The 25,556-nt window shown below is 51.3% G+C and overlaps 1 protein-coding gene across 1 annotated transcript in view; it reads right to left on the bottom strand.

Annotated features, from left to right (window-relative positions):
• Positions 1–844: 844 nt before the first annotated feature.
• The window catches only part of Epas1 (endothelial PAS domain protein 1), a 79,504-nt gene continuing 54,792 nt past the window's right edge, over positions 845–25,556 (bottom strand). The window contains exons 5-16 of the mRNA XM_032908729.1: positions 23,954–24,072; positions 23,634–23,839; positions 15,399–15,505; positions 10,258–10,405; positions 9,456–9,670; positions 8,537–8,727; positions 7,759–7,869; positions 6,161–6,666; positions 5,244–5,370; positions 4,961–5,075; positions 4,588–4,761; positions 845–3,125 (exon numbers count right to left, since the gene is read on the bottom strand). Of these exons, the coding sequence (XP_032764620.1) occupies positions 2,974–3,125; positions 4,588–4,761; positions 4,961–5,075; positions 5,244–5,370; positions 6,161–6,666; positions 7,759–7,869; positions 8,537–8,727; positions 9,456–9,670; positions 10,258–10,405; positions 15,399–15,505; positions 23,634–23,839; positions 23,954–24,072 (2,171 nt within the window). The 3' untranslated portion in view covers positions 845–2,973. The remainder of the gene's footprint in view (positions 3,126–4,587; positions 4,762–4,960; positions 5,076–5,243; positions 5,371–6,160; positions 6,667–7,758; positions 7,870–8,536; positions 8,728–9,455; positions 9,671–10,257; positions 10,406–15,398; positions 15,506–23,633; positions 23,840–23,953; positions 24,073–25,556) is intronic.

Consider the following 25,556-nt stretch of genomic DNA (forward strand, 5'->3'; position numbering starts at 1 on the left):
CTCTTAGTCACTGAGCAAGCTCGGCAGCTCAGACGGGAATTTTCTATTTGAAAATGTAAATGGGCCCTAGCACAGGCTGTATCGCATAGCCAGCTTTGGGGCATGAGAAGGACAGGACTAGGCTTGGGCTGTGTGACATCTGGAAGTCACTGTGGGTCCTGGTCTCACCTATGAATCCGTATGCACGGCATTGCTTAGGTTGATGGAGCTAACGAGGTAATTGTGAATCCAAGACATCAGGCACACAAGGGGACATTGGGACGGTTGATCATACACAGGGCTGAATGGAGATGTGCTGCCCTCCTCCTGCCCCTGCTTACCAGAAGAGTGGCTTTCACTGAAGCCACATGTGGAATAGGCACCCACTGGGTCCATGCCTAGAGCTGAGCTTCCGCTGTGTTCTGTCTCTGGCTGAAGACTTTCTTTTCTATCTACTACCTAGGAAGACCTTGACTCCACACTGATGCCCTGCCTGACTTTGGCCCAGGATGCTCTTCTCCTTGGAACCTCTGCTGGGCACACATGGAACCTTAGTGCCTCGTGTGGGTCTCTGAAGGGAGAGACCATGGCTTCTTCCCTTCTCTCCCAGCATGCAGAGAAAGGGCCTTAGCTAGACAAAGAGTAGCTACAGAAATATATAAGATAGCATATGATATGACTTCTGTGCCTAGGCAACTGTCAGGCACAAATGTCTTCCTTCCTTCCTTCACCAGACTTTCTGTGGGGTGGTCTCAATCCGGTGCAACTCAGTTCCCAAGTTCACTTCTGTGCGCTATTGAATAAGCTTATTTTCCCTTGTCACAGCCCATGATAAATTCACAGGAAACAGGAGGCGCAAGCGGTATAGGATCAGAATACTTTAATAAGATATCAGTGTCAAAATACATTTCCTTATAAAGTTAAGCCCGTACAGTTATAATGTCGTCAGTAGGAATTGGACAATGCAGCAACGGTCATGAAGTTGTTACATGGACAGGAAAGATTACTATGAAACTCGGAATAGTTCTCAGAGTGTTTTAGTAAGACCGCAAAGGGAAACAAATGCCTTTAATGCTGAGGCAACAACACAGGAAATCAAATACCAGCGTTTGCACGTCAGTAACCCTTCAAGTTCCATCACCGTGTGCGTCAGGCCACACTGTGCACTGATGTGCGACGTGGACAACACCATGCCTAGGTAATTTCAGGTAGATTGACTTTCAAAGTTAATTTTTGGTTTGAGCAGTAAGTCCCTTAGGCTCACTGCACTCTTGCCTGACAGGCTTCGTGTGTACTGAAAAGTTTTATTGTACCCTAGTCAACAACAGCTTATGTTGATTGGTATCACAAACCCAAAAGGTGCTTCCCCTCCCCCTCAGTGAGTTACAAAGTGCTCTTGGAACACCATTTTCAGTGCTTTCTACCTGTTCATGTCACTTCACGTGACTGACCTCAGCTAGAGGCTGTCCCTGGAGGGCTGCCCGCCGCTCGCCAGCAGGGGGCGCTGCACCGTGGCTGTGCAGGGTCATTTGCCCTGCGAACTCTGATTTGTGGCAGGGCGTAGGGCTGGTCAGACCTGCTACCCTCCACCTGGCATCCTCTCCCAGTTTAGCTCCAAGGACCGGGGTCACTGCACTTGTGATTCCTCCTTGCCTTGTGAATTCCCGATAGAACCATTTCATGGTAGCCGAGGAAACACCCAAATGTGCCTTGTGAGAGAGACTGGCAGTCACACAGCTCAGTGCACTTGAAGGGCTAGCAACACCGCCTGAGAAAAAGCGAAAGCGCTTCCTTCCCGCCCAGGACGCGCCGACGCGCCGACGTCAGAGCCCTCACGCAGCAACAGCACGCACATACGTAAGACACAGAGAACACGAGGAGAGAGGATAGCTTGCAATGTTCCTTCCCCCTTAATGACTTCACTCCTGGGACTGTTTGTCACACCGATGGCATATCACAAAAGCAAAAGGTCAGAGAGAGAGAGAGAGAGAGACAGAGAGAGAGAGAGAGAGAGAGAGAGAGAGAGAGAGAGAGAGAGAGAGAGAGAGAGAGAGAGAGAGAGAGAGAGAGAGAGAGAGAGAGAGATCCGTGACGGTTAGTACAGGCCCGTGGGAGTACTACACAGGATACAGTGTCCAGAACACTGAGAATAAAGTTAACAGCCGTAAAAGATCTTAAAGAAGTGATTTTTGTGAGTAGGATTCCATTTCTAAGCTTTTAGATATTATAAAGTACCCATATATGATAAACACTAAACCCAGATATAAATTTTCCTTTTTCTTTAAAAAACAAAGCAAAACAAAACTCAGTGTTGCTTTTGAGTAAAAACACAAATCCACTGGACCCCGGGGTGAGATGGGGGACAAACGGCTTAGGAACGCCACCGTGTAAGTGTCACCAAGTGGCTTCACAGGTAGCCCTAGAGCTGACCCTTCACATCGCTTTTTTGCCCCTTACATAAGTTGTATGAAAACTGGAGCAAAGGTTGGCCTTAAAAACATTAAATTTTACAATATGTGTGGGGCGGAGGGGGGTAGGAAGAGGGAGAACCCACGGCGGAGCTTAGAAAGCAAAATCCTTTCTCTTTGGCAACAAGGACAAGAACACTTTAGTTGAACGAAGCCAAAGCCTCCCTAAGGAGAGACGACAGCCACCATGCGTGTTAGAATGGATACTGAATGTGAAAGAGAAACCTTTGGGGAATATAAATTAGAAGTAATTCGAGGGAGGGAGGGAGAGATCTTATAAAATTTCAGCACGCTTTCATCAACAGTAAAACATAGCAGGTAAAACAGCCATGTGTTTTTAAAACATGGAGAGTAAAGTGAGCATGTCAGATAAAGGCCACGGCTTGGTGACCTGGCCAGTAGGCCAGGCGAGTACATCTCGTAAGAAGTGTGCTGGTGTTAGAGATACCTAATTGCAACACAGACGGAAGTGAAGCTGGCAGGACGAGATGGCTGGGCAGGGACATGCCCGGCCAGGGGCCCTGGCTCAGGTGGCCTGGTCCAGAGCTCTGAGAAGGTCTCTCCCCTGCAGGAGTGTAGAGCTTCCAGGCACCGGGACGTTCACCTCACAGTCATATCTGGTCAGTTCCGGCAGCAGGTAAGGCTCGAACGATGGCCCCAGCAGTCGACTTGCCACTCCTGAAAGGAGGAGAGAGGAGGGTGTTGTAAGGGACCAGCACGGTACCTACTCCACTGTGGATGACCAGGGAGGAGGGCGTTCACGCAAACAACTGTGTCTCCAGCTTCTGGCCACTTCAGGTGCAGCGGCCCCCTCACCCTGGGCTCCACTCCCTGTGGAGAGGACGGAGTCAGAAGAGAACGTATCACAGTGGTTCTGAGATCCAAGGATGACTGGATCAACAGCAGGGTTCTCTCGGTTTAGAGACAGAGCTCGGTCCTAGTGGCCTCTCCCTTCTGGAGTCCACCCTTCCCCCTGCTGCCTGCACTCCTACAAACATACGACTCGCCCCTTGTTAAGTTCACCCCTGCTTTCAAACTACGGGCAGAAATGATCTAAGTTGAAATTAGTTTTGTTTCGGTTTCAACAGCTGCGGAAGCCTGCTTTCTTTTTCATTTGCTGACTACGGCTGACCAGATGTGTACACCGGGGAGAGTGATGTGTGGTTCTCTCTTTAAACTTTAAAATTTCTCTTTAAGTCTTCTGACTCGACAGCCCACCTGCTGGTAAACAGCAGGACTGGAATATCAAGCCGGGGTGGGGGCGTGGGGGATGGGGGTGGGGCTTTGCGGTTCCACGGACAGAATTCCAAGAACACCACTATAAATTTCCCCCAACTCTACTACTGTAGACAAAGCTCTGGGATTTTCTTCCTCAAACCATAAATTGTCTATGCGGAGCAGAGGCACCTGTGGGAACACGTGTGTGTGCTTCAGTGGCAACAGCTGAGCCCTCCGTGTCACCAGGGTCCCCTCCCATCAGTGAGTCCCCTGTGCTAGCTCTCAGAGGAAGCTGGTGTGTGTGTACACTTCAGGCAACGAGCAGCTGAGGAAAAGGCATGGCCTCTTAGTCTTGTGGTATCGAGAGCCTAGACCTGACCTGACAGACCACTGGAAGATTCCTTCTCGAGCCTTCCAGCACACCTTCCCAGAGCAGCAAGTTTGTCTTGATCTGAAGTCCCTCACAGCCCTTTGCCACACTAGCCATTTCCTTCTCCCCAAGCCTCCCCAGCCTGAGGTGGTGTTGGGGCTGTAGACATGCCCCAGGGGACTGCTTGGCCAGGAGTAACTGTACTCTGCCCTGTACTCTCTCTCTCCCTCTCCCTCCTGCCTCCCCCCCTCTCTCACGTCAGGTTCTCAGTGAGGGGCCTGTACCCTTCCAGGGATTCTTTGACCAAGTCATTGTCAGATGTGTCTTGGGCCTGGTACCACGCAGGCTCTGCGATAAAGAAGAGACTTGGTCCTGGCTGAAGCACCCTCATTCACTGGATGAAGAGCCCTAGGAACTGTAACCAGTTGCCTCAGACCTGAGCGGAGGCTCTGAAGGCCGGCAGTCCTCCGTCCAAGTGCTGAGCTGCCTCCCAGTTCCCTGGTCAGTCAGCGCATCAGACCCTGGATATGGTGTGAGCTCCAAAGCACTCACCTGACCCCTTTTGAGCTCCCGGGGGACTGTAGTCCTGGAACGGGGAGGCATAGCACTGTGGTGGGAACCCACTCTTGGCGTTCTCTCCTGGGCTCCTGGTAGATGGTGGCTGGGAAGGTGGCAGGTGTCTCAGTGGCTGGCCCAGGCCTCTCATGGATTTTTGGGTGAATTCATCTGGAGGATCCAAGCCAGAGAGTGAATCTGGGGCTGTTGTTAGGACAGACAGTAGCTCTCAGCCTGCTTTCTTTTTCATGCAAAGGTCTCAGAACCTGGAGCCTGCTTATGGCCTGGATATAATCCATTCTGACAAGGCTCAGGGAAGGGGCCCTGAGTCCTCGACCCTCCATCAGACCCTTGGGCCAGGCCTGCTTACCAGGAGCCATGCTTGCACTGACAGTCTTGTCAGGCATCAAAGGACAGGTCCCGCCCATGAGGCTCTTCATTCGTTTCCACATCAAGTGTGAACTGCTGGTACCTGGAGGGTCCCCCTGCAGATGTGACGTGAGGTTGGGGAAAGTGAGCCCCGCGTGTGGAGTGGGGTACCTCGCAGACCCGGCGGGCACGGCAGTGCTCACCACCAGAGCGGTCTGCATCTCTGCCCCAGCCTCATCTGCCCGCAGGCTGTGACGCCCGGGTGTTCCTTCACCATGGCTTACCCCACTCGTGTCTTGGAAGGCTGGCTCCTCGTAGTCCAGCTGGCGCTTCAGCTTCAGCTTGTTGGACAGGGCTATCATGGCCGGGCTCATCATGTACGGGCCTCGAGCCCCAAAGTCCTTTGCAGACCTGCCAAGGCCAAGAGAGGAGAGCGGGTGTGAGGAGTCTAGAGCCTCCCGCTGCCTGCTGTCTTCCCCAGGATCCAATACTTCTGACTACGACAAGTCGACAAGTCATGGGCCCAGAGGGCAGAGTGCCAAAGGGTTGAGCAGCCGCAGTCCGGCTTTTCCTTCTGTAAGATGCTCAAGAGTTCAGTTGCCTGTACCTTTCTCCACACTCCTGGACACCCTGGTCCTGCCCAGCTAGATGACAGCAGTCTCTACAAGGATCTATGCCTCCCATGCAGAGGCCCCTCTGGGGTGCTCTACAAAGGGTACGTGCTATAGACAATACACACCAGCTCCTGGGATTGTCCCTTACTGGGAAGACAGGAGACGCAGGTGCCTGTGCGCATCCCCAGAGGCTCTGGGCAGGAGCCTGGCCAGGTAGAAAGCACAGGACTATGGGTAGAAGACGATAATACCTATCTGTGCCCAAAGATGAGCCCCAGGTAAGAAAGCCCCGCTCTCTTCTGTTGGCGTTGGCAAGTCTGCAAAGGACTTTGGGGCTCGAGGCCCGTACATGATCCAAAGGTAGACAGCCATCAGGTTGGGGGCACTAAGACAGCCCTTTCTCCTTTCTTCTGGGCTCTGGTTCTTACATATCAGAGGAAGGCTAGGACAAGTGCCGGCTGCCTACACAATGAGGGGATATGGTCGGGCAGGAAGCCTATGTGGGACCCTGAAGCTTCAACTAACGAGTGTGTGCATGTACCCTCCCTGCCCCGTATGTCCCCGCCAGCCAGACATCTGTCACTGACCTCATCTTGAACATGGAGACATGAGGCGGGGTGCTGGGAGGCTCCAACTGCGAGGTCCCCAGTGGCAGAGGCCCCAGGGGTTCAGCGCTCTGATTGCCCACAGACCACTTCGTAGGGCCAAAATGTAATGGTGGATCTGGGGGCCACTGAGTGTTAGATCTGCCCCCCATAGAGGAGAGAGGGGTGCTGGCCTGGCCACAGCATGGGGGCAGGGACCCTTTGCTCCCAGCATCAAAGAAGATGGAAGACGTGGGCCAGTGCTCGGCCTCCGTCTTCCGGCTTTCCAACTGCTGCGGGTACTTGTCAAGGAAGAAGGGGCCGTGGCTGGCCCCCGGGGTGAGCGGCTGAAAGATGCTTGACATAGTACTGAAACAGTGCTGGGGGTTGGGCTGGGGGCTCTCCGGCATGAGTGGCTCCTCCGGGCAGATGGGACTGAGCTGGAAGTCCTCGCCATCCATAGGGATGTAGGGTGCCAGGGTCTCCAAGTCCAGTTCATTGAAGTCCGTCTGAGGAAACAGAGCAAAAGCGGATAGTGGCTGGCCCAGCCACGTCCGCCCAAGCCTTTTCAAACTGTCAGTCCCCCATCTAAACACCTCTGCTGGAGATGCTCAGATTTGCCATGGAGGACACGAGAATTTCTGTTGGGATATAACCTTCTCCTTGTGTTTCTCCCTTCATCCTGTACAGTGCCTTCTCTTTCCCTCAGCCAGGCAGGCTCCCTGCCTCTGTCGCACGGGCTCCCCTTCATCCTACTCTTGCCACACTTGAGCTCCTGGGACGGGGAGCAGCTAATCTTCATCTCCCTCACAGGCCCTGTGAAGGGACTGCCATTCTCACCAGCAGATACTCAGAGACCCCCATGGTTACAACAGGACGCTCCTAAGCGAAGACACACACTGCAGCTGCGGTCAGCAAACGACCCCTCGCTGTGGATAGACCTTTGTACCCAAGACTGGTACCAAAGCCAGTCTGCCTGCTTGCCCTAAGAAGTGTCACAGGCACTGTCACAGGAAAACAGACATGCACAGAAACAGTGAGAGGCTTTGCAGGATAGGATAAGGCAACGCACTTAGAAACAATGTGGAAGCTAGGGTGGAGAACTCAGTCTGAGACTAACAGAGGTCTGAGGATTGCCCCTGGAGGTCTGAGGATTGCCCCTGGAGGTCTGAGGATTGCCCCTGGAGGTCTGAGGATTGCCCCTGGAGGTCTGAGGATTGCCCCTGGAGGTCTGAGGATTGCCCCTGGAGGTCTGAGGATTGCCCCTGGAGGTCTGAGGATTGCCCCTGGAGGTCTGAGGATTGCCCCTGGAGAGCTGCTCGTCCACCCACTTCTACCGCTTACACTGCGGGCAAGAACACGACTGAAACGTTTGGAGTAGCCTCCTCCTAAGTTTACTGTGGCTGAGGTTTGGCAGGAGTGTGACGACAGTTGACCAAGTAAGGAGGAGATGTGGTTGACAGTTCAACAGAAGCACAGGGCTGAACAGTGAAACGGTAGGAGGACGGGGTGCTCACAAGCCGCCTGCCCCCCCCCCAAGCTTTGCACAGCACCCAGGGGTCTCTGCAGAGGAACCCTCATCGCCCTCCCGCAGGGCCCACCTGGGTACTGCACTGGTCCTTCGCCTCGGTGTCCATGGCGAAGAGCTTCTCGATTACTTCGATCTTCAAGTGATTCTCCAGAGATGAGTAGTAATCCTCAGGGCTGCTGGGCTGGAAACCAGGAGGGAGCGGAAGTCCAGTGAGAACAGACAAGCACGTTTCTCTACTCACTCTGCCTCATCCCAACCAGCCTCTATGAAGGGGACGACTGTTTATGAGCTATGTGAAGTAGGCCCATCCACCAACCTCTCTGAACCTTAGTCTCTCCCTATGAGATGCTTGGATCACTTCCTGGAACAGTGGTTCTTAACTCCCCTGACGCTGCATCCGCTGCGGCCCCTCAGTTCCTCGTGTTGTGGTGACCCCAACCATAAAAGTATTTTCCTCACTACTCATAACTGTAAGTTTGCTGTTATGGATTATAATGTAAATATCTGTGTTTTCTGATGATCTAGGCAGCCCTCCAATGGCTTGCCCAGTTCTCCCCATCAAAGGGGTTGTGTAACACAGGTTGAGAACCGCTGTCCTAGGTGTCTTGAGGCCAACAGGGCTCTGTGGCCGAAGCTTCTGTCTGCAGGGATCAGCCTAGGTTCTTGCTCTGATCGTGTGTCACGGCATGGATGGGGTGGAGGGCAGACGCTAAGAGTGTCTAGTGTCTGTCAGGAGTGTAACAACCAGAGGGAGACAGTGCTTCTCAGGGTGTCTGTCTAGTCATCTGACAGCGGAGCATGAGGGGCCCACCCGCCCTTCGTGTTCTCCTGGGGGGCGGGGGGCTCACCGTGGAGCAGCTGCTGCTGCTTGTGGCGCTGGGTGTGGCATTCCCTGGGGAGCCTGCCTGGGGCACGGTGAAGGCCGGCAGGCTCCTGGACTCACTCTGGGCACTGTGGCTCCTCAGCTCCGTGGCCCACGGCTGGCCTGGGGGAAGGACGGCCTTGCCATAGGCCGAGGACTCATCAAAGTTCTGGCTTCCTGCAGAGCATTCCAGAACAGAGAGAAGGAAGTTACCAGGGGAGAATGGGGCCGTTTGCCTTAGTATCACCACAGAGTCGGGGGTTACAAGGTTATCTCATGCAAGAGGGCTCAGTGCCCTTTATGATTCTCTGAGGTGTCAGTTTTCCTGTGGCCTCTCAAATGCACATGTCAAAGCTGGGGTCACACGTGGGCAAAGGGGAGCAGTCACAGTTGGGCTGGAGAGAGTGCACAAGGGAAGAGGCCTTTCCCTGTCTAGTTCAAGCGGTTGGAGCAGAGCTCAGAACTCTGCCTGAACCACAAGGACTTCTCTTCCAGGAAGAGGGGCAGACATTCTAATGCCTCTGAGGGCTTCATCCTGGCCCTCAGTCTTCTCTCCCCTGCTGTTTCTGGCATTATTCCGACATTATTCACCTAAGTTAGAGGGTGCTCTTTGAGATACCTGACTTGACTCAGACTCTCACAGCCAGAGAGAATGGACTCCTCAAGGGGGAACCCTGTCCTTGTGTACCTCTTTACCCTTCATGAGGACTTAGAACTCAGTGGCCACGACCTTGTGCTTCTTTCCTGCCTAGCAGAGCCTGGCCATGAAAAGTGTTCAGCCCATGGGTAAAGCCCGAATGCATCTGTGGTTTAGGGAAGCCATGGCCAGGGAGGCTTGTCATAACAAGAACTGTCCCCCAGTCTAAGAGGGTTCCAGGATTCAACCAGGGCTAGGAAGTACCCACCGAAGTCCAGAGAAATAATAGCATCTCCTGGGGTGGGGGCCAGCTGGGCCAGCTCCTCTGGTTCCTCCTTCAGTTTGGTGAACAGGTAGTTGCTCTTCTCGGATACGGCCACATCATCACTGCTGTCAAAGATGCTGTTCATGGCCATCAGGTGCGGCTTGAACAAGGATTCAGTCTGGTCCATGGAGAACACCACGTCGTTCTTCTCTATCTCACTGATGGGAGGAGAGAGCTGTTCAGGGCATCTGCGTCTTTTAACAAGAGTCTTGGCTCACCCCCAGATGTGTCAGAAGCCTGACAGTTAAGCCTCTCCGAGAAGAGACAGGCAGAGACACTGCTGGTGTTTTGGACAGACCCTCACACTCAAATTCTGTGAGCCAGAGAAGCAGGGAAATTGCGAGGAACCTCGGTCTGGGCTGTTTGCTGCCTGTGGTCGAGTTGTAGGTACACAAGAGTCCTGGGTTCCTATGTCAGTTTCTTTCATAGAATCAATGGCAGCCTCTCACAGTCTTTCCAGTGGTGGGGGAAGGGGAGCTTAAGATCCACCTCTCCCCCCAAAAGCTCACTCAGGAGAGCCTTGTCTCCCATTCACACGACATCGAGTATTACTGTATGGAATCTTCTCCCACTTGGCACAAGTCAGAGACATGATACCATAGCTGACAAACGGAAAGGAAGGTCTAGAACGCTGTCCCTAAGATCTCCATGGAAAGCCTCCCAGTTAGAAGGGTTCGCACCACGGGCAGCATGTGGAGGTCCTGCCCAGGGTCCTGAGAGGCGGGCTGCACCCTCCCAGACTCACCTCAGGACATAGTTGACACACATGATACACTGGGGCTGCAGGTTGCGGGGGTTGTAGACGACGGTCCCCTGGGTCTCCAACCACACATATCCTCCATGTTTGGCCAGCATCCGGTACTGGCCAGACACCACTTGCCCCTTGGTGCACACTAGGAAAGAAAGGAGCCAGAGGTAAGAGAGGTGGGGGGGGCCGAGCACAGCACCCACAGATCCCATAGGAAGCGTCCCCTGTCGGATGCACAGAGCTGCCAGAGAGGCAGGAAGAGAGAACCAGGGTGGGAGCATGGGGGAGGGGGAGATCATTTCACCCAACTCTTCATTTCAAAAACAGGAATAGGAGATGAGGTTTGAGGAAAAGCAGATACTGCCTGCCCCGTGCAGGAGTGACCCCCAGTCAGTTCAGTTGAAAGCAACCAGGGTGCAGCACCCTACTGCGTTCACCACCTGCAGGTGGTAGACAGCATCTGGAAGGTGGACCACAGGGCCGTTGGACATAACAGAGCTAGACGAGTGCTCTCCCAGGGAGCTCCAGCACCAGCCCTTATGTTCTTATTTTGATGCAAGGTCTCAGTCGTCAGGCTGTCCTCGAACTCACTCTGAAGCCTAGGCAGGCCTTAAGCAATTCTGCCTTAGCCTCCTGAATAACAGGGACTCAACTCAAGAGTTGTGCCACAAGAACCCAGCTGAGGTTTTTTTTTAAACCTTGTGTCCCTTGAACTTTCAGTGTCATCTGTTAGGTCTGCTACCATAGGGGCCAGAGACGGTACGAGAGAACTACCGAACTATTCAGCTGGGGTAAGGAAAGGCCTTGTACTGTTAACTCGGGGCCAGTAGCCTCCTCCGCCTCCTTCTCAGCCACTGGAGGGTCTTTAAACTTGCCGACTGCCCAGCGAGACTGCCAGCTTGGAGTTTCTTTGCTCTTCTGGGTTGTTCTAAGTAGTCCACTCGCAGTCTAAAAACACCAAGGGGGGGCGGCGTCCACACACTAGTTTGTCCTCTTCTCCATTTCCGAACGCATTTTTCATTTTTGTTAAAAGAGCTCTTAAGAATCAGCTCTGCTGACTTTAGAAATGTCTGCTAGCTTCTTAAACTGTCCACTGACTTTCAACCCTTGGGGATTCATTGTTCAGAGCTGCAGCCCAGAAATGCCCAGGTCACAGAGAACCAGGGAGAGGGATTGTGGGAGGAGCAAGAAGTCTTGCTGGCTTGGGGACTTGGGGAAGGAACAATCCTGGTGTGGTTTCCTCTTCTGCAAAACACAGTATTGAGAATAATGGTAAGGTCCATCACTGTCATCGCTAACCGTCCAGGATGCCACCGCTGTTTGCCTGTCTTATCCGCTACACAAACACTGTTTAGAAACCTCCTCTTCCACAAGCTATCGACGCCCAGTGCTTAGATGCTGTGCCAGTTACGTTACTAGGAATTGTTTAGGGCAGTGTCTCCCGGGGTTCTATGATGAATAGCTCCTGGTAGACAGTCTCCTTAGGTCTTCTAGTTGGCTTGTGGGCCACCTCCCTATTCATCAGTCCTGCAGAGTAGAGGGACAGCCTTGTTCAAAGTCATGCCGATCAATCCTTCTGCCTTGACACATCTTACCTGCTCGAAAATCTCAACAGGCAGCAGCAAGGGCGGGATGGAGAATTACCTGTGTGCAGTGCCTTGCTTGACAAGCAAGGTGTGGATTATCACTAGTACGTGAAACTCCTGTTTCTCCCCTGAGGTGACTGCAGCCCTCAAGGTGTCCTTTGGCTGAATATACTGCCTTCTTGCATGGTCTCAGACTTGAGGGTCTGGATTAGATTCTCATTTGCGTGTTTATTTGCCTCTCCAAAACAAGCTTTATTGGATTTTAATTTACCTTCCATGGAAAGGTGAGCATTTTATGTATACAACGCGATGAGCTTTGACAAATGTAAACGCCTGAGTAGCCATCACCACAGCGAAGGCACCGAACACTTCATTGACCCAGCCCCAAGGCACATGTTAAACTCCTCCGAGTTCTGACTTCTGATTCCAGATGATTACTGGTCTTTCCCCATCACTATCTCCTGTCCTTTCTAGACTTCTGGGAGATTATTCGTGTGTCTGGCTTTATTACACTTGATCAGCGTGTTCCTGAGGTTGTGGGTGTTTCTGTGATTCGTTAGAGAGAAGTATCCCCTTCGATGGCTACACCACGGCTGGTTTACTCTTTCACCGGGATGTCTGAGCGCTCAGTTGTTGTGAATAAAACTGCAAGAGGCGTCTGTGTCCGAACCTTTGTGTGAACATGGTTTTCTTTTTCATGGGGGTGCAACGAGATGTGAAACTTCTAGATGATACACTGAAGACTGTTTTTATTATCAAACTTAGCCAAGTTATTTTCCCAATTATGCTACCTTCTTCTAATCTTCTAAATGGACTCCTGTGCAGGAAGGAGGAGAGACAGGGCCTTAACTCAGGAAACTCAGGAAGGCTGGGGTTGCTTCACATTGCACAGGATGGTGACAGGGTTTAGATAATCAGTGTCTTCATTCCAGGGGCAATGGGTCCTCCCTCTCCGACTACATCATGTTGAGCCATGAGAAGAAAACCCAGCTAAGGCCACTTTGTTAACCATCACGGACTCCTTGGCCAGAGAAGGAACCTTGGTCTTCTATGCTGTCCCTTTCTGGGTGACATGGAGGCCACCTGGCTGCAGTGGAACAATTCTTGCATGACTTCTATCCTGGGATTAACTCATTTAGACAGTTCTTAGTGCAAACCACATTCGATGTTCTTACTCTTTCTCATGAAGAGGTTTACTGAGCAGAGGTTTTTAACTGCATTTCTCATAATTGCAAGTGAGGGCCTGATCTATCAGTAACCTCTAACTCACACCAGTGTTCCATTCAGCTCATTAATGCCAGCCTTGGTGAGGGGCCTGCCACTTGGTAGAGAGATAGGCCTTTTATGGCCTTTAATCTTGTTTCCCTAAGAGCACAACAAAGAGGAACCTGCCCAGCCCCTCCCCTTTGAGAGTAACAGTGTATAAATTATTAGTCCATTTGGAAATGATGACTTTCAATTATCTAAATCTGGTTGAGGACTGAGCTTCTCCAGGCATTTTGATGGGAAACACGCACAGACTGCGACACCCATGGGTGAACTGGAAACCCCCCCACCTTGGCAGGGGAGCTATAATGTACTTGCAGGGGGAGGTTGGGTGGGAAGACTGCTGTCACAGCTGATGACGGCCTTGTTTGCAGCCCATGTAGACTTGGAGTCGCTCGTGTAGGCCTCTTGGTTAAATATAGGCCTCTGTACACTTTCTATTTGGACTGTGAATTATCCTTAAGTGTGCTGGGGGATTATTACACACTTACACACACACACACACACACACACACACACACACACACACACACACACACACACACACGGATTAAGTAAAAACAATATCCAACCAAAAATATGAGGGAGCTGTAACCAGGGAGGAGAGGTCCTTTCCACGTGCCCAGTGAGCTCTCTAACAGCGCTTCTTCAGTTCAGCCCTCCTCAGGGGACAAAGAACAATACTGTCCTCCAAGAATTCCCAGGTACCTAAAAAGTACCTGCCCCACTGTGTTCACAGACCCCATAGGCTTAGAAGGCCAAAAAGAGAAGCCAGACCCAGAGGCACTAGCTGGTGAACTAGGCCAAAGCTGAGCAGAAGACGGCTGTGTGTCTCTACCGACTGGACTTGGGAGTGGGGAAGCCCTGGGCAGCACAAAAGCATTGAGTCCTCAAGCGGAGGCCGACGCCACACTCTGCAGTCTTCGGCTGGGCCACAGTCACTGCATCTGGGAGTGTTCTGGTCTCCCTCTGACACTCCCGGGCCCGAGTGGGCTGGGATCTAGGATGTCGTATTTGGGTATTTTTGTGTTCGTGCCAGAGATCATAGTGGGAGATGTGTCTGAGATGCTATAATGAGCCTCCCTCCCCCATGTATTATTAGATCAGATGAAACCCAAGGTCCCAGGGAGGAAACAGAAGGGTGAATTTAAAAGAGAATCTCTCTCTCTCCCTCCCCCTCTCTCTGAAAAAACCATGCTGTACACAGCTTCTGGAACTGCTGCTCAGTTAGTGAGCTGAGTGCAAACTGTCCCAACTGTAGACAGAGTCAGAACTCGGAAGAGAAAGCTGCACTTCCGTTTCCTGGGTTGCCAGCATGGCTGCTAGGCAGCTTCTCCATGTTTATCATTTGAATCCTCCTGCCCTATCCTATCCTTCAGCAGCCCTGACTGCTCCGGTATTACGCTTGGACCATCTCCTTTCCAAATCCAGTTCTGTCTGAGATTATCATTCCTGCTGTTTGTACTGTAGCCCCAATGCTATGAGCAAGGCTCCCTATTCTTCCAAAACGAAGACTCTTTAGGGTAGAGATCAAGTCTACCATCCCTAGTCCCCAGAGGGCCAAGTCCAGGTTCTTACATGTTGAGGGGTTTTGTGTATTCAAAGAAATTACCCTGGAGCACCTACAAATGGGAAGGCTAAATTGGAAACTTGGCCAAAGGAAAGCTACAGAACCACTCGGTCCAATATGGTGGCTACGTGCCAGGACAAGCTACTTAAATGATTTAAATCTTAAAGACATTTCTCAGGGCACCAGGCACATTACAAGTGCTACCTGGGTCACGTGGCCGATGAAGACAAAGACTGTTTCCATGATGGAGGCTCTACTGGACAGCTCTGTTCCAGGACCCCTTGTCTGTGCAGGCTTTCCCACAGGCTTACACTGTGCTGTACAGGCAGCCTCCTCTCAACACCTAGTCCTCTGGTTAGCCCCATCCTCCTCTACCACTGAAACTGATCCAGTACAAGCCAACCCTCGTCTGTACCTCCCAGACCCCTCTTCTATGCTGAGGTGCTTGCTGCTCTAGTGCAGACCCAAGCTCGTTACACCCTGACTTATAGATGCTCGCCAAGGCTGCCCTGGAGGGTTGCATAGAATGTTAACCGCCTACAAGGACAAGAGGTTTTTTCTTAATCTGCATTAAAGCATTATAGGCTGGTGGCTCTTGACCATCTTGACGTTACCTTATCTGCCACCCAAGATGGTAGGGAAGTAACCAAGGCCATGTCTTGTTAATCATATCCCCAAGGGCAGACTGAAAGGACACGGGGTATCTAGGAACTCACAGTTCTGGTGACTTTTTGTCATGTTCTCCGAGTCCAGGGCGTGGTAGAATTCATAGGCAGAGCGGCCAAGTAGCTCCTCGGGGTGGTAACCAACCAGTTCCAAGATTCTGAATAAAAAGGAAGCCGCGGTGAGGAGGAGGAAAGACCAAGCGGCCATGGCATAGCATGCATCGGAGGCTTCAGAAGCTAAGCCAAACGTAGCATGTGTATGCCCTGGTCGCACCATTTCTTTATTCAAGCAAAACCCATCAGATCCGCTGCAACTGTGGATCTGCCCCACCCCACCCCACTCTCCTGCTCTTCCTGAAGTTTCCACCGCAGAGAACTCTACTGCACGTGTGGCCTACTGTCTAAGAGGGCCTGGGGTCAGGAGGGGTCGCACAGCTCCATCTCCCAGTTCATCTGCATGAGCAGAGACCCAGGAGGGGGCAGAGCTGGTTTGATGTCCACGCGAGTGCCCAGCTCAGAACAGGAAGAAGGGTTGAGGCCTCGGGCTGGTGACAGTTCAAGCTCATCCTAGCTGAAGCTGAAGAACGTTTGGATGGACATCTGTGGCCCACATGGGGAGACAAGGAAGAGCCAAGGAGGGAGCTTTGGCTACAGTGTAAGCCCTGTGCCCCAAGCTGCCCGTCTAGGACCCCACGTGGTGTCTCCAATAGCTTGTCTCCTCTCACCTCCAGGAGGGAGAAGGACAGAGGCTGCTAAGGAAAAGAAACATAAAATCAGTCCTCGCAGATAAACAAGCAGCAAGGCCAGAAAATGGCGTGACTGCACCGAGCGTAGGTCGAGTCTGGGTGGGCGCTGGACAAGGAAAAGCCAATACGGAGAGCCATGAAGGAGCACGGAAGCCTTCTGTGTGGAGAGACTGACGTGAACAAAGGCCTGTCCTAGATTCATTGCACGAGCTACCTTCTGTGTCTCGGGTCATTCCTGTGTCCCGAGTCCCCCATGAGACGCCTCACCCTTCTCTCATGGGTGCCACGGGTCATTCCAGTGTGTGTCCCGAGTCCCCATCTGAGATGCCTCACCCTTCTCTCATGGGTGCACTGACCATCGAACTCTCAGCTCATCACAAGTCAGAGCTGAGGGGAGGAGCTCAGCGTGATCATCCTATTGGCAGCACACTGCCTCAGAGCGCAGCTGTGTTCTGTGTCCACTGGACAAAGGCAAGGAAAATCACAAGCCGGGGCTGCTCAACTGGCTGTTTCTGTGTTCATGCCATCCAATGGTGACACGCGTGTGGCTATCAGACCCAGTCCTTCTCAAGGACCGTCTTAGGTCTGCTACTCTCTGGGCTGGTGCAAACTGCCCAGGTTCTAGATCTCCCCAGAACCCAGCCTTTGTTTCTAAGCCACTTGGTTTCCAGCTGACATGCAGGGTGGCACGTTCCCTCCGTCCTGGCCTCTTCTTCACCAACCATCTGCAATCAGTTACCTGAGGTCACCCGAGGCCTCTCTTTACGCACAGAGCCCCTTGCCGAGGCCTAAAGGCCGTGTGCCGTGGCCCTAGGAAGGATGCATTTGTCTCTTACGTCCTGGGCCTTCTCCTCTTACCTCCCCACAACGAGGGGAGTAGTCACCAAACTCTCTGTACCTAAGGTACAAGGAGGCCTGACAATCCAGCACCACTAAGGAATCCAGTCACTACCCATCTATCTATTTTCCTTAAGCACGATTAGTTTGGTGCATACATGTTTACACGTATGTACACGTAGGAGCACCTCTAGCAGCCCATCATAATCTTCAATCTGTCCTTCCGTTTTGTATGGTACCTGCTATTGTGTGAGCAGAGAAGAGGCAAGTTTTCTGACTAGTGATGCTGGAGGTCCAGGTCATTGTCAAGCAAAGATTAGGTCCACTGACCAAGAGGCTTAAGTGCAGCTGATTCAGCCCTGCGGAAGTTTCCCTCCTGAGAGGCTGGCAGGGCGCTTGTGCCAGCCTGCATCCTCATCACAAGAGGACTCGTCCCCACTTGGACTCCAGGCTCACCAGCCACGGGCCTGCCGTGGGCAGCCAGGCCCCCGGAGCTGGTAACCAAAGGAACTTCCGCTGATTTGAAGCTGGAGGAGAATGGGGGACAGAGCAATGTCTGTACCTGGCCGGAAGGCATTCCTGATAAGCCAAATGCATTTCAGACCTTGCCTGGGAATCAGAACCAGAGGACAGCAGGGCCACTTAGAGACTTTGCCTGGGAATCAGAACCAGAGGACAGCAGGGCCACTTAGAGACTTTGCCTGGGAATCAGAACCAGAGGACAGCAGGGCCACTTAGAGACTTGCCTGGGAATCAGAACCAGGGGACAGCGGGGCCACTTACAGACTTGCCCATTTGCTGGTCAGACCCGGCAGATGCACAATCTTCTACAAACTCTTACCGCTGAGCCCACTGGCCTTCTGGGAAAGACATGAACCTTCGTGAAGAAATCCTATTGCCTTTCACGATTAGGATCTTTCCAGCAAAAGGCTTCGAGTAAACATTATCATCAACCTCATAATAAGATGTGTTTATCTACTTACTGCCTCATCCTTTCAAAGGCACACAATGGGCATGTTCTCGAAGACAAAGAAACCTAGATTTCAGATTCGCCCATTATCTTCCCACTGCAGCTTTCATTTATCTTGTCAGCCAAAATAAATATTTAACGTTTCCCTCTTCGTTCCTTTAAACAGACTACTGTAAAAACTGGGAAATGCACACGGCCCAAACACAATCGCAGAACACGCGGGTTCTCAGACTGCACAAAGCCAGGAAGCCCCAACTTAAAGCTAACGGCCATTTGCCCCCAACCGCAGGCACACCGACGCCACAGGGAGGTTAAGGAACGGAACTTGTTTATAGAGTTGCTGTTATGGACCCCGGGGCCTGCCCTGCTCATTTCCCCGCTGCGCCGGAATGCCTGAGATAAGAATACCATGTGCGCTCTCCGTCAGAGGAGAGGGACCGCTTCACTCTTACTAATTAGGGATCCTTGACTCCCTGGAAGAAGAATCACTCTGGGTCACCCGTAAACTTAGAAGTCAACTCAGGACTGCCCGAGAGAAGGGGAAACATAAAAAGATTTGTCAGATTTCAAAGCTGAGGACTGAGTGTATTTAATAACAGGCAGACCATGAGGAAGAAAGGAAACGGACAATGCCCAGAGAAGGATTCCTCTGTTCTGAGGTCAGACCAGACTCTGTCTTTGGCCTTCGGAGGGAGACACGCCGGGAGCGTGTGAGGACTTATCCACTGCCCACCAGTGCTCTTATTTTAAAGCATGACTGGGAGAACACTTAGTGGGTTAAGTGCTCGCTGTGCAAGCGTGAAGATCTGAGTTCGGATCCCCAGGCTCTGTGTAAAAACCTGCCGCATGGCAGATGTCAGTAAGCCCGGCGCTGGACAACACAAGGGAGAGAGTGACAGAGGGAGATGCCCAGTGTTGACGTCTGACCTTCAGAAGCGTGAAGGCAGACACATGTATACATGAGCACACACAAACTGAGGTGTGGTATGTCACACACACGTGTACTGTGTCATGTAGAATGGACTACCAGATGAGATAACTGAGTAGTCACGACTCAGACTTCAAGACCTAATTCTTTTAATGTATTTTATCTGGACCGTATTTGTTTTGAGCAACAGCCCTTAAGTCTTGCACACCCCTCAGTGCTGCCCTGTTGTATGAAGTCTATTCGACCAGCTCTGTGGTTAATGATCCTGTTATGAGATCTGTCTCCTCTGTGAGAGGTGTCGTCTGCAGGGTGAAGTCACACACCGACAGGCAGACTGCTCTCCATTCTGGACCAGCCCTACCCTGCGTGCCACCAGCCAGCTTTCCATTGACCAAACCCAAATGTGAGGAGTGACTCGTGCATGGCTTGACCCGGGACAGCTAGTAAACCCTGAGATAAACCCTGGAGAATGTGCAGAGCATTTCCAACAGGCTAGATGATTCGGGATGTATTTTTACACATTCAAACATAGCTGGGGCTGATTCCACAACACTGTCAGCTGAGCTGATACAAGGACACAGAACACACTAGAGTCTATCTTCAGGATCTAAAGGAGAATTAGATAACCCCTGACGGAGATGTTGGAGAAAGGCCCGCAAAAGCACTTAGTCAATTATACATAAAACCAAAATACATGCACTGTCCTTCCAAAAAAAAAAAAAAAAGATTACCCTGAAATTAAGATGATAGCACCCATTTGACAAAGCAGCCAAGCTTATTAATCATCTCCAGTGTACAACAGAGAACATACTATTTTACAATGGATTTGCTTAAGGCCACTCTGTTTTAGTCTAGGACTCGACACACCTCATAGCTACCATCTTCAACACACCAGCCTCACACTTTCTGGTTCTTTATAATTTCCTCTTTAAAACTGCATTTATGTGTGTGTGTGTGTGTGTGTGTGTGTGTGTGTGTGTGTGTGCGTGTGCGCGCGCGCGCTGGGGCTCAAACTCAGGCTCTCTGGCTTGGCAGCAGGTGCCTCCATTTGCCGCGCCAGCCCAGGTCTTTACAGACACTCTTTTCGTGACCCTCAAGTCTTCTCTCACTTCAGCCGCCTACTGCTCTAAGTTCTTTGAATGAGTCCGCCATAAATCTCTTCCCCCAAAGATTCAAGTATGTGCATGCGCTAACATGTGTGTATGCATGCATGCATATATGCACACGTGCACGTGTGCGTGTGCAGATGCCCTCAGAGGCCAGACGTTCAATCCCCTGGTAAGCAGAGCTACAGGTAGCTGTGATTATGTGTATGGGGCGGGGTCTCTCAAGAGCAGTATCCACTCTCAACCGCTGAGGCGTTTCTGCAGTCCCGCAAGTCTTCCTCACCAACCTAACTCCTGGCTGTGCTCTCTAGTGTCTTGATGAAACGGGGTGCTCTCAAATTCTTTGCCTGTGAAGGCTAAGTGGTTTTATTCATTAGCTTTAAGTGATTACTATAATTTTCATACAACTTTCAAAGTTACAGAAGACTCAGGAAATCACACTGAGATTACACGTGATTCTTCTACGAAAACCTCATCTTGATGAGTTGGCTCTCTTCACAGTTACTCTTCTCGGCCACTAGATGGCATCTCACATGAATGTGAAGACCCGCCCCTTCTTAAGGATTTGAGAATGGCTTGGGTCTTTCTCCTGAGTGAATGGCACGTTCTGTTCTGTACTAAAAATTCCTCGTGGTTTCATTAAGCTGCTCGTATCTCCAGCTCGAAACCCTTAGCCACCAGGACTTGGTCTTTCCTCTTTGACATAACAGTTTCCAGGCATGGCAGATGTTCCCCAAGTAACAGCTCATGGATTAGTTCCTTAGAATGTCAGGGAACAGACAGACTGTAACTTCTAGGTTTGAGTGCACAGCAGAGAAGGACATTAGCTGTACTGATAATAAGGAGAGCCTTAGCACTCGGGATGCTGGCAGAGGAAGACTGATGCAAACCACAGGCCAGCCTTGGGAGGACGGGGCTGGAGGAAGACAAGATTTTTCTTTTACCAGGCTAAGCAACTTCACTCCTGTTAACAGAGCCACAGCAGTCCACCCAGAAGAGGTGTCACCCCTCATCTGGAAATCTGATACCCAATATGTGCTTATGGATTTTGAATTTCTAGCTTCACTTAGGAGAGTTTATGCAAAATTAGCCCAAACTCGCAAATGAGAAACACATTTAGTTCCAAGCTTCTCGGATAAGCAAGACTGGCTAAGCCACGACTGTACCCTGTACATAAGAGAGAGTGACGGAAGACATTGGAGGATTTAAAGTATTCACTGTCCCAACTAATAATCAATAATCGAGCCACCCCCCAGGGGACATAAGGGCGGCTATTTGAAATTTATTGATTGAGTTCAACAAGTGATCAGAGACCTCCCTTCTGCTTTGTCTCTCTCTCTCCTCTGCTCCGTCTATGGTGCCGGCCTCTGTGCATAAAAGGGAAAGTGTTACACCGTTCACATTTGACTGTGGATTCACCTTCCTTCAGATTCCTTCCTCCTTCAACAGGGGAAAACAACCCCCCTTGTGTCAGATGTCCTCCTATGTCAGACATCACCAGGCCAAATGTCACTGTGTAAAATGGGGGATCCCTGCTCTGCACTGGCTATCACATATAAGTGCTGGGTTTAAAGCATCTCTCTCAGAACGTCCTATCAGTGTGTGCATGTACACACACACACACACACACACACACACACACACACACCCCGCTCCACATCCCAACACATGAAAACAGAACAAGCCCCTCCCCCAACGCAAAGCAATGTTGAAATAACACCGAGGGATTAAACACTTTAAATAGTCCCTTCATCAACTGCCCTCTCTGTACCCTGGTTAACTAATCTGCTAATCGGTTAAACACTCCTCGTGGTACTCTGTATTTGCATCCCTTGTCAGTCATCTCCCTAGCAGAACGGAATTCATGTTGGGCCATGCAATCAGCTTCCTTGAAAGGCAAGATTGTGCTGGAAATACAGCGCGTTCTAAGACATCATAAGCGGCATCTCCCTGTACACAGTGAGTCACAAAGCCCTGAATCACAGGATCCTTCTAGTGAGGATCTACTTTAGCTGCCATTCTGAGGCAGACTAAGGAAGCCGCGTGGTCCTCCCCCTCCTCTCTGTGTGTGTGCATGGCAACACATCTTCATCCCTTTGGGTGCCCATTTCTTGTGACTTTTCCCCTTTGCCTTTAACCCAAGGGTAGCGCTTTTACCTGAAACCCACTCAAACCACAGCAATGAATGAACAAATTATCAACAAGTTAACCTGTCTGGGGGACGGTTCCCTCACCAGCCAGTTCCTTCTAAAATCTCTTTTCTGCTACCTAGAAATCGCAGGTGGTTGGAGCACGGCAGCGCTTCCCCTGCTTATGATGCTGAGATCTACTCAGAAAAACTCCCTCCTCACCCACGGCCCTGGCCACGCCTGGGTGACCCGAGAAGCGTCCAAGTACCATTTCACTTCAAAGCTGGTGCCATGGATTCGGCATTGGGACTTTCAAACTGCAGAGGGCACACATCTCAGAGCTGTCCTGCTCGGAATGTTTGTGTAGACACAGGATTGGATGTGTCGAACAGGGATCCAGCGATCACTACCAGAAGAGCAGCGCTAACACTAGAATGACCATTAGTGCAGACTAATGAAGTTTAGGCTTCTCTCCCTATAAGCTTGGAGAACTTTTCCTAGTTCCATAAACACTCACTACCTCCCAGCGCCTCGAGACTTAACTCTATTGTGGTCAGAACTAGGAGACAGGAAAATGCCAAGGATCTTTTATGGAACTTCTGAAATGGGGCCTTGAGTGACAGCCAACACACCAGATCCATCTAGACTTGGGAGTGGAGGGTCTAAGCCTAACCTAGAAACCAGAAATGTCTCCCTGTAAGAAACAAATTCCCCTAGACGTCTAGCTGGGAAAGAGAAGAGCTGGGCCTTGTAGGGGGCTGGTCAGGAGCCTCTGTCTTGGGGTTTGGGGGCCTCCTGCTATGGGGAAGACCAGGCTGTCTCCAGCTCATGTGGGCCACTGACTTTCAGAGGCAAGCTTATTGTCCTAAGCTCAGGAGGGAGCTCTTTGCTTTGGGGAGGCCAGGGATGGAAGTGAGCTGAGACCCCAAGCCTCTACACGCTATGGCATTGTGCTTTTCCAAGAGTGTTCCCAACTGTGACCTCCTCTCAGAATGACCCTGTGAAACGCACCGAAAACAAATCATTCATTTCGGAGTGTCAAGTGGTACAAAGCTGATGTGAGACGCTGCACAGTTGAGCTTCTGCTGGGCAAAGTAGCCATGGTGGTGCCATTGACTCAGGCTAGGTACACAACTCCAGTGCAGCCCTCACCCGGCTCTCCCCCTGGTGCAAGTCACTGCAGATCACAACCTGTTCTCACTGTCCTCCCCCACATCTGGATCCCAGCAGCAGGAAAAGAAGTGGGTAGGAACTGTGGTGTAGGGTGTTCACACACCCTGCATGTAATGACATGGCACACCTTCCTCGTGCACCCTCTGGAGTCTCCCCTGTGATGAAGGTGAGAGCAATGGCTGAGTCCAAGTCCATTCCCTTCATTGCTTCTGTGTCCCCACCCCCAAATGTCCAGTTGCTCGGGAATTGCGGGTTAAGAGTCCAGCCTAGCTCACGTCACTTTAACATCTTCACGTGGAAGGAGGCTACCTTCTACAACACCACACTATGTCCTCATCCCATCCCTGCACTGCAGGAAAGGCCCACCCACCGGGACCACAGCTTCCCGACACCCCACCTGTCATCACAGTAGGTGAACTTCATGTCCATGCTGTGGCGGCTTAGGAAAGTCTTGCTGTCCAAGGGGATGTCCATGTGGGATGGGTGCTGGATTGGCTCACACATGATGATGAGGCAGGACAGCAGGGGCTCCTTGTAGCCGCAGAGGCTACTGTGAGGGGGGCAGTTGTTGTAGACTCTCACTTGCCCGGTGCAGTGCAAGACCTGGAGACAAATGACAGAAGTAAGACAAGGCCGGGACTGCTGCGCACAGGGACAGGGCACCCCTTGTCCCAGCTCACACTTGAGACTACAACCCACGACTAAGAACTAGCCTACCTTCCAGGTGGCCGACTTGAGGTTGACAGTCCGGCCTCTGTTGGTGACAGTGCACTTCATCCTCATGAAGAAGTCACGCTCGGTAGACATATCTTTGTTCTTCTTCCCAAAACCAGAGCCTGAGTGGGGAAGGGTGTGGGAGACAGTTGAATGAATCTAAATTACAATGTTTCTGGGCAACTTGTATTTGTGTTTCCTGGTGGTTTGCAGTTGAGTGCTTGTAGCCTGTCATGGCCAGAGCCCTTCATGGCCTAAATACTAATAGTATCCCTCAGCTACTGCTCCTTGAGTCCTGGCTCAACTGTGGTCAGAACTAGGGAACAGAAATATGTCAAGGGAGGTTTTCACAAAGCTTCTAGTCACGGCCAGTTCTACCCAGTGATGGCCAGTTCCACCCAGGGGCTATCAGCTAACACCAGGTCCACAGAGACTCACAGTGGAGGGGCTCCTGGGGACAGAGCTGCTCTCCTTCAAGAACCAGATGTCCGTCTTGGAGAAGGAGGGCAGGGCCTGAGAAAGGCTGAGGAGAAGCTCCTATGTGACTGTATCACTAGGAGTATGAAGACCTGGAAGGCAGAAGCTGCCCCATTGCTTGCTACCCACTGTGCTTATCTGTCACCTGAGAGAGGCTACAGCCACAGTTTTAGATGTCTCTTTCCAGCTAGGCCTGGGCTGTCTAGAGGGAAGCTTGAGAGTTACCGTGGGTGCTCCAAGGACATAAGTCTGTCCAATTAGAATTATCCTCGGACACTCCTCTCTGCTCTTTCTAGACTGTCTCTCAGGAATGTGAGTAACCTATATTCTATCTGCATCCTGGAGTGACTATGTTCTGGATAGGGTACCATTCATCAGTTTTCTCTCAAAGGTGACCCGTGTCAAGGAGGGGAAGGGAGGGGAACAAACAGGAACAGACACACTCCTTGTTTTTTTACTGGAACTGGGTGGACAAGTCTATCTTAAAGATGTTCTTGACAAAGATCAATTAGGTCGCCTTTCACTCAGGATTAAGTAAATCACCGAGACAAAGACCTTGCAGCTTCTTTCCTCCAGCTCAGGTCTCCAAAGCCTGCCCAGCTTTCCTGCTTCTTGTTACGCAGAATAGCAAATACAGGCCAACTGTGTCTAAATTGTGGCTACACCGCCATCTTCATTCATGGCCTCCAAAGGTCCAGCATTGCAGAGCAATCTAGAACCTTCCAACAAGGAGTCACACTGCTCTTTCTAAGAGAAGCTGCCGACCTCTGCAACCACACCTCTAAGGAAGCCTGACTTGATTGACACAGTCTAAAAGAGCTGTGCATCAGAAGAACTGGTATCCTTGAACTGAATGTAAACATCTTTTGCAGAACCCATTAAGGGACAGCTTGAATGTTGTTCTGATAAACTGTCTTTCCCATAATTACGCTTCTTAGAATTTTAGTTATTAGGTGGGGTTTGTATATGATGGCTGTAACTGTCTTGAGAGAGACCCCAGGAGTCAGGAATGAGGGAGCTCAGGATTGATTTGTGACTAATAGTCTGAGTTGTTATTATAGGCTCCTAGCTTGCTAATCTCTGGAGTCTTGCCATTCTGACGTCTGACAGCATCACCTCAGCTTAAACA

Source organism: Rattus rattus, chromosome 7 (genome assembly GCF_011064425.1).
Source record: "Rattus rattus isolate New Zealand chromosome 7, Rrattus_CSIRO_v1, whole genome shotgun sequence".
In the NCBI taxonomy this organism is placed as follows: Eukaryota; Metazoa; Chordata; class Mammalia; order Rodentia; family Muridae; genus Rattus; species Rattus rattus.